This window comes from Punica granatum, chromosome 1, assembly GCF_007655135.1.
Source record: "Punica granatum isolate Tunisia-2019 chromosome 1, ASM765513v2, whole genome shotgun sequence".
NCBI lineage: Eukaryota > Viridiplantae > Streptophyta > Magnoliopsida > Myrtales > Lythraceae > Punica > Punica granatum.
The window spans coordinates 16,220,175-16,229,414 of NC_045127.1; the positions used below are offsets into that span (position 1 = coordinate 16,220,175).

Sequence of the window (9,240 nt, forward strand, 5' to 3'; positions counted from 1 at the left end):
GAAAGCTATTCCATATGTTGTTATTCTCTGATCTGTCTTCGTACTTCAGAACGGTGCAGCATTCTGCAGCAACCCAAGACGGCAATATTATTATTGGGTCGGATGGATATTCCGAGTCTCCGTTCTGATACAGTTTATCATTGAATTTGGTTTCATTTTAATGATTCTCGAATAATAGATTTTATAAGAGTAGAAGTTTTTATTTCAATGGAATTGAACTCGAGAGAATTATATGTGGATATGAGACAGGTCCTTGTGAGCAGGCTGGTCCGATGTGGAAAAGCCAAGACCGATGTGAGGATCATTATGCTGAGGATTGATTGTTGAAATTTTCCAGGGAACATGAGAATGGAATTAGACAACAGAACATACGTCGGGTAATCCACAAAGTATCGGTAATCCACGAGTACCAAACTTGAAAATGAACTGTACCGCTTATGTCTGATGCGCGAGAATTCTCGGGGGAATGAACCTTGATCATCAAGCAACAAAGTTCAACTTTGACTTTACATCTTTTCTCGATGCGAATCGATAGTATTCAGAAGTTTAATAGCTCTAAGTAATTTAGGTTCGAGCAAAGGGGTAAAGCTCTACAAATGGTAGATTTTAATTTTTATCTAATTTAAATACTCGAATCCAAGACTTTACTCAATAAAAAAAGCTGTTGAACCCCCATCAACCGGTCCAAGTTGGTCGTATTCTTACATCTTTGAATGAATGAATGAATAAATAGACTAACAACGTGAAATCTGCTCAAATAAATTATCACGGGAATCCCGTCTTCAGTACTGCACATCGCAAGTAGATGTGCCATCTATCCCTTCTTTCCTGCTCCGGTAGCCACACTTTGGTCCCAATTTGTAAGATATCCCAAAAAAATTTAGGTCACATTTGGTAGGTCGGACAAAGGGTGAGAAAGGAATTTTGTAATCTTAAAGCCATATTTGGTGACAACCAACGGGTGCGTTAAAGGTAGGTTAGCATTTTTTTTATTGAAAAGACAAAAATGCCCTTACCGTTGTTTTAAATTTTAAAAATATTGCTATAAGAGGAATTTCCATTTACGGACGGGAATATAGAACGTGACTGACAGTTCACTAAAACACTTTTCTTGGTCTAATAGTAAACGAAGAAGTCTATTGAAACACTGTAAAATAAGAGAATTCCAAATCTGTCTTTATTAAAATCTAATGAAACCATATCCAAAATTGTCAATAGTAATGTAATATTTAACAAAAATTTTCCATTTCCGGATGGGAATATAGAACGTGACTGACTGTTCGCTAGAAACACTTGTCTTGGTCTAATAGTAAACGAAGTTGTCTATCGAGACACTATAAAATAAGAGAACTTCGAAACTTCGTCTTTATCAAAAATCTAATGAAACTATATCCAAAATTGTCAATAGTAATGTAATTTTTAACAAAAATACACCATTGAAAATTATCCAAATCAAATACAACTATGAAATAGCCGAAAATCCTCTAAACATCCCCGACTCCTCTAATGGACCTTCTAGAGCGCTAGCCTGAATTCGAAACTGTTATTTTTTGAATTTTATTTTTATTTTTAGAAAAATTATAAAGAAAATATTTGTCTATGGTTATTTTGGTTTCATATCCCAATCTCAATCCTTGACATGAACCATACAATTAGTTAAGATATTTCAAATGTGTTGGACATTACATCCCATCCCATTCTGATTAATAATCCTATCTTATCATGATGACCAAACGCAATTATAGTGATTTCACTCTTATGGCTTGAGTTTTCACAGTGCTTGTGCCCCGAGCTTCCTATTTTCATATAATATATAATGGATGAAACATTTAATCAGTTCCGCTATTTGTCCGAAAACTAAAATTGTAACTTCTCATTCACTCACTTTTCATATGCAATAATGTAATCAACTTGGCATAACTCCCACCATATAATATACAATGACCAAAATGAAGAAAGCAAATACCATTGGGATTTTTCAAGTAAAAAGTATAGGGTGTTTCCCCAATTCCATAAGTTTTCATTAGCTCGAAAAAGGAAGAAAAATGAGCTCACATCAAATATAGGATCTAGATTTGAAGGGACTTTTGTAATTTTTTATGTTAAAAATTTAAGAGTCCTTTTATAACATGCGGGAAAAGAAGATATCTAATTAGCTACATTAATTTTAATTAAAATATATTTATTGACTTGATTATACAATTTGTGATTAAAAATATATATTTATTGCTTTTATGTAAATAAAGTATTTTAATAAGGCTAATTCACGATGTATATAGTAAATATTTTGTGCTTATAGTTGACTAGCAAATTTTCAAAAAATAAATTATATATGAAGTAAAATTTAATTACAGTGAAACAACAAATTTAAGTTAAATTTAAAATTCGCAAGACTCATTACTTTCTCGAAAATGCAGAGAAATTTTTAGATTATTGAAGAAGATTTCCAATTTCCATAAAATCTAAATACATTTAGAAATTAGAAACAAATCTCATTATTAAAAGACTATGGCAGTCTTCTAATGACAGCTTCGGGCGACTTTCCTTTCCATCGACAGGCGACTGGGAACTCCACCTCCCAGTCTCCACAATCTGTCAATTTGCAATAGTTCCAATATCTTGACCCAAATTTGCTTTGCGAATTGGCAGGGAAGTTGTTAGTTGTCATTAACATAAAAACAATATCTCTTTTTTTAATTCATTTTTCTACAATTACCTGAACCTAGACTACCAATGCCTATAATTTAAGCGTAATAAAAGTGATATTTAATGACAAGAGAATCATGAAATTGGCGAACTGTATAGAGTAAATTCGCTGAAAACACTGAATTTTTAAAGTTATCTTAAATCTATTGTGAACTATTTTTTTAATGTATAACAAAAAAAAAATTTATGATCTTTTGTTCACATCCATCATGTTGATATTTTTTAAAATAAATTTTCAGTTGATTATTTTGCATGTCTCTGTCACAGGAAAAACACTTCCAATTCAAAACCATAAGTTTATAATTTATAAAATAAAAAAAAATTGAAAAATAAAGTAAAATAAATTTACCCTGAATATTGCCAAGGGTGGGGAGTAGTGACCTTATTAGCGGCTGCTCCTTGAGGTCGTCGACTCCTCCTGAAGTGACCCGGCCTCAGCCAAGGCATAGTGACCACCAGTGAGGCTCTACTTCTAAGAAATTGAGGTAATTCTTTTTATGGATTTTTTAAGGGTGGAGGTCTCATTAGTGACCACCATTCCTCGAGTTGAGATTGACGATCACCTTAATAGGTGTCGGTGGCATCGTCCCAAGAGGTGTTGATCGCTGGTAAGGCCATTACCCCCAAATAACATATTTTTTTTTAAAAAAAACAACTTGAGGGTCGAGTTCTCACCAAAGCTAGGGGTCTTGCTGGTGAACACCGACCCTTGAGATGAGCTCGCCAACACCTCCTATGGTCGCCACCGATCTCATCCATGGGGTGAAGACCGCTTGCGAGGTATTCACTATGGAATAATCGAGATCCCCAAACCATTTGGGGAAACTTATTTCTTAAGGTGGGGGTCTAGCCGGTGGCCGCCGCCGCCACCAGAGGTTGCTTGTCACCTCAAAATGTGCCGACAACTTCATCCAAAGGGTGACAACCACTGGCTAGAAACCCTTCCCTTACCAGTGATTTCCCACGATCGGCAATGCCGAAGGCTTTTTTTTTTTTTATCTTATTTTATCAAATTTAAACTTAATATTCGTAAAATTTAAATATTTTTTGCTAATGTTTCCACTGTCATGTAAGCAAATCAATAAAAAATTCAATGGAAGAATACCAATTGATATAAATGAAACTAAAATGAAAGTTCGTACTTTTAAGTTAAGAAAAAAATAATTCTTGATAGATCCTTCTCTCTGTTTTTTTTTGGATAAGTAATTCTTGATAGATCCAAGATAACTTTGAAAGTTACATGTACCTTACCAAAATTAATAATATGTAAACCTTGTGGCGATCATCTCCAGATTTCTGACAATAGAAGAAGAAAATCGAATGTTAAAAATTATTCATGTTTAACAATGTAACTCTTTTAGATTATTTATTCCATTCCCATATCTCGGCCAGTGAATTTATTATATATCTATACAAATCCATATAGTTCGAGTTAACATCTGTGTTATCAAACTCCTGAGAATTTCCCTTTCAACGATTAAATTTATTTTATGTTTAATTTCACATAATTTATCTGCCAAGAGTATCAAAGAAATCCAATCATGTTGAATATGCGCCCATAGGATCAAGAAAATTAATTTAACTCCTCATCTTGTAATTCCAAATTGAAGGATGCTCCAAGTTGTTTATGATTGATTGCTCCTTTGAGAATTACTATCTTTGGCTTTGAAACCGGATCATTTCCTCTATCTAAGAAGAACTTCCAGATTAATAGGAAGGAAACTTATTTGGAATGAATAAAATTTTTTTATTTGATGATTCACTGGCATAAAACATCTACAACTCCGAGTAAAACGCAATCCTTTATCGACGTTGTTAATGACTGATTTTCTATTCTCAATCTTTTCGACCTTTGGTTCCATACGAGCAAGTTAGAAAGATCGAGGAACAAAACCATCTGATTGTGTTGCTACATTAGGAAATTACAGACAAATTTAATCCAAATTTTTTTCAGAAGATGTGGATAGACCAAACCGATCGTAGCATGTGCCCATTCAACCAATAATCCAAAAATGGCCAAATGGGTGATAACATCATTGTCAATGGAAGCATTGACGGTGAAATGATTGCCTGGGACAAGTAGTTCCAAGAGACAAAACACAACAAGAGAAGAAATGCTTTCGCAGTTGAAAAGAACAATTTCATGGACTGACTGACTTGGCAATACACTCATGGAAGTTTCTAAACAAACAAATTCTTTCTGCAAAGCTACCCTATTAACTTAAAGTATGATATGCTTTCTGAAACACGATAACAACTCAAAGTACAAGCGGTAACAATATCCAGCCGAACTGGCAAATACATACGTCGAGACTCGAGAGAGCTCATGGTTTCATAATATACTTACTATTCCATCAACTGGAGGCAGTACTACAGGTGTTAATCCCATCCTTGCAGTCGTTCGTGAGGCCGTTGAAGGTCTCAATCTGCTTCTTGCCACGAAGGAACACCTCAGTATCGACCGAGACCCTCATGTAGCCATCGAACTCGACTGGGTTTCCCTTGTTGAGCTTCGTGGTTTCCGAGTACCACTCACTGTTCTCGTCCCACAGGTCCTTGTACTCATCAAGAAAATGGGTCGTGTACTTGTCCTTCAAGGGGTCGAAGAAGGACATATCGGGCTCGTTTGTTGCAATGTAAACATGCCGACCTTCCTCAATTTTGTCTCTCAAGGTCGAGAGGAGCGAATCGGGAGAAGTGTCGGATGCAAGATTTGGCCACAGCTCCCTGTTCTTTGCTTTCTCACCTCGCTCGATGTGAACCGAGTCGTAATCCCAGTTCAGCCTAGTGGCAATTCCTGAAACAATATCCATTAATCGCCTCGATTTCCAGAGCAAATGCCACGGTCGTTGAACAACAGACTCCGTCTCTCCTTCACAGACACGGTACCAATAATTATCCGGTTCCACTGACCCAAACTTCCGCATTATCAAGGTGTCCTTCACGTCATGAAGCTTCATAGGAGTGACCCTGAAGTCCTCCACAAGATTAAGGTTCAACTTATCTTTCTGCTGCCACTGGTTCCAGTCAGCCCAGAACTGCTGCTGGTCCAAAACCGAAGCGGACTCCTTCAGATGCTCAAAGTCAAAGTAAAACCTGAAGTCCTTACCTTCCTCGTCCTGATTTGACGAAGTGTAGATCTTAGACAAACATATGCTCAAGTCCATGACCAACGTTCTGTTCAAGTACTGTGCCTCACCAAGGGCACACAAGAAACTCCAGAGATAATGGTTCATGCTCTTGCATCTATCTCCACCGCCATTGTAGATCAAGTACTTCCCGTGTGTAAACGACTTCTCAGACTCGACGACAGGAAGGGCGTCATTAACTGTCTCTCCCACGACAGGTAACATTCCGAGTGATTGGTCTGGCTTTTTCTCAAAACCGGGTTTCTGATTTTTCTTCCTCTTCCGAGCATTCACACCGGTATGATACTCCCCAATACTAGCTACGGTATGCGTACAATTCTCCGATCTGGCAATCACAAACCTCCGATAATCCTTGTAAAATGCAGCGGTTTTCCCTTCCTTAGGCCTGAACCGCCATGCCATGTCGCAGGTACTGTCATTGTTCCCAGCAACTGGTTTCCCAAATCGGTAGAAATGGATGTCCTTGAACATTTCAATGGCAGCCTTCATCATCAAGTGGAACACCTCCGGATCCCTGCAGTCAACAGGCTGACCGGCAGCACCCTCACACCCACTCGACGCCGCATCCACAGTATTGGGAGGAGCTTCAACGTCAGTGACGTTAATGAAGGACTCGAACACAGTCTGATTCACGGCCATGAAATCCTCGCCGGTCTTGACGACCGTGTTATCGTCCTTGAAGGTGGCGTTGGAGTTGGAAGTGAGGAACGTGGTGATCTTGGTTGTGGGATGGAAAAGCGGGTCCTCAGGCTCATAAGTAGCAGCGATTATCGTGAAGATTAGGACTCCGATCACGAATATCGTGAAGCAAAGGTTCCCAATCATGGCCAACGCATGGTGGCCCAAATTCTCCGGCCTGAAGCCCTCAGCGTGCGACAGGGCCGACCGACCCATCATCATATCATTACCTAATCATCAAAAAAACACATCTTTTTTACTCCAACTTAAAAGCTAAGCTGACCCGAAAAGCAACACTCGGACAAAAATGAACAAATAATCAAACAATTCACAGTGCCACCAGACGGACACAGAGCTTGTTCCAGATTTAGAAACAACTAGTCAAAAGTACAGAGAGAAATGATTGTCTGCCCAAATTGAGAAGAGAAACCCCAACCAAACGCGATATCCATTATCCGCCTAAATTGCGTAATCATTGACTAATCTCATTGAATATAAAATGCAGCATTTTGGGGGCAATTTCTTAAGCCCGTGAACGGGGGATCTGCGCAGGGACATAGATCCGTACGAAACGAATACCTCAACCGGGAGGATCGATTGCTTCAAGAAAGAGAGGAACGGCGAAGAATGGATTGCGGATCGAGTGAGGTGTGTCGTGGGTGGGTTGAGAATGAAGAGAGAATGGAGAAGATCTGAGGAGGGTGAGCTGAGCTAAGGTAATGGAGCAGAAGTGAGAGAGAGAGAGAGAGAGAGAGAGAGAGAGAGAGATCTGACCTGAGCGTAGAGTGAAGTGAAGGGAGGGGGCAGAAGGAGGAGTCCACCGTAGGCGTGTGAGACTTCCAGTTCAGGTTCAGGGCTTTGAGAGCGAGACTGAGACCGACAGCAGGGGAGCAGAGTAAGATGATGAAATATGATCGTGAAGCAGAAATATTAAAAAGAGAAAAATAAAAATAAAAATAAAAAGGAAGGAGAAGATGGCCGTCGTTTGGCAATGGGCCTTCCTGGTCATGATTTCAACGAAACAACACCGACAATTATTTTTCTATCTAGAAAACTTCCTTAAAAAAAAAAAAAGTAAATTGTGTAGGGGAAATATATCATGGAAAATCACAAATTGTCATATCTAGGCGCGCGATTTAAATGATTTTTTTAGGTAAACGTTTTAAATGATTATTATTTATTACTGTGAAATCATGTCTTTTTTTTTATTAGAAGGAAGACATGCGTGTCTAGTATGATAAAATAGAAATCGTAACATCTAATAAAAGGACACAGATAGTGTGAACTAGTAAAATAAAATAGAAATCGTAATATCTAGTAAAGAAATATGGGTAATCCCATTGAATATTGAACTTAAAACATCTTGGTTATCGGATGAAAACTTAGTAAAATCATGTTGTTTTAATTTGCAAAAATTCTAAGTCCCCCAAATTAAAGTCCTTCTAATTAAAAATTCTACTTACATATATTGAATAACCTTTAGATATTGTATACAACTCATGTCATTTTGATTGTGATTTTGAATAAATAGAATTTCGAGTTTATTAGTAGGATGTTATAGCAAATACTTTAATTTGGGTGAATGATAGAAAAATCACAGAATTTCATATTTTTCTCAAGATAAATAAGCGGATTGCCCCCTGACTTTTAAAGTGAGGTGAGTTTTACCTCCCACCTATAAAAAGTTGTACTTTACCCCTCGCCCTCTATAGAAAATAGACACTTTCTCCCCTTCGGTCAAGTTCCGGCCAAAGTTATTTATGATAATAAAAATATTAAATTAAAATTTTTAAAAAGGTAAAAAAAAGAAAGAAAACGAAACAAACTTCCGACAATGGGCGGGGGAGCCCCGGCCGGCCACCTCACCCCTTGATCAACGTCGCCGGCTACATTGACTAGAGGTGCGGGGTGGCCGGCGAGGGCTCCCCCACCACCTAATTTGGGGATCCCGATCGAGATCCCCCCCAATTGGGGGCGGGGGAGCCCCTGCTGGCCACCCCATGCTCCGATCGATGTCGTCGTAGGCTTTTGAGCCCACCGGCGACGTCAATCGAGGGGTGTGGTGGCCAGCCGAGGCTCCCCTACCTCGATCAGAAGTTTAATGGTTTTTCTTTTACATTAATATTATTATTGTTTAATTTTTTAAAAAATAAACTGGATTTTGGTCGGAATTTGATCGGAATGGCAAAGTGCATTTTTTTTATAGAGATTTGGGGGTTAAGTGCAACTTTTTTAAGGTTGAGGAGCAAAGATTGTTCACCCCCTGAGATCGTCGGGCAAAATGCATTTTCCTCTTTTCTCAAACCTATTTTTTTGTCTACAAAATCACAAGCTTTTACTTTCTTATCACGATGACCATCACATTAATTATATATTTGATGACATGAAAATGCCATTTCACTTATTTTTACATAATTAAATTATTTAAAATATGCAGTGACAAAACCCTTTAAAAATTCAAAAAGAATTGAGTAAAAAAAGAGAGAAAATTAGCAAGGATGGTTGTTATCGCGGATGGGCAGTCGGCGAGGCCCCCATCCCCGACAACCACCCGGTCCCGTCGACGTTCTTCTTTTTCTAAATCTTTTAAGGTTTCGATCATATTTTGCAATTTCAATAATTTAATTAATTGGTTGAACCCACGTTATCAAATAGACAAATTATTTGATGGACATGGTGGATATAATAAGGAAATGGAAGTTTGTAA

The 9,240-nt window shown here is 38.0% G+C and overlaps 1 protein-coding gene across 2 annotated transcripts; it reads right to left on the minus strand.

Moving 5' to 3' along the window:
- Positions 1-4,801: 4,801 nt before the first annotated feature.
- LOC116215407 lies at positions 4,802-7,463 on the minus strand. Of its 2 annotated transcripts, none has more exons than XM_031551111.1 (2): positions 7,308-7,463; positions 4,802-6,763 (listed from the first exon to the last, which is right to left on the minus strand). In XM_031551111.1, the coding sequence occupies exon 2, from the start codon at positions 6,753-6,755 to the stop codon at positions 5,061-5,063; it is 1,695 nt and encodes a 564-aa protein (XP_031406971.1). In that variant the 5' UTR covers positions 6,756-6,763; positions 7,308-7,463; the 3' UTR covers positions 4,802-5,060. The 2 variants fall into 2 exon arrangements, with proteins under 2 accessions (XP_031406971.1, XP_031406980.1); XM_031551120.1 differs by lacking the exon at positions 7,308-7,463 and adding an exon at positions 7,113-7,278.
- Between the last annotated feature and the right edge of the window lie 1,777 nt (positions 7,464-9,240).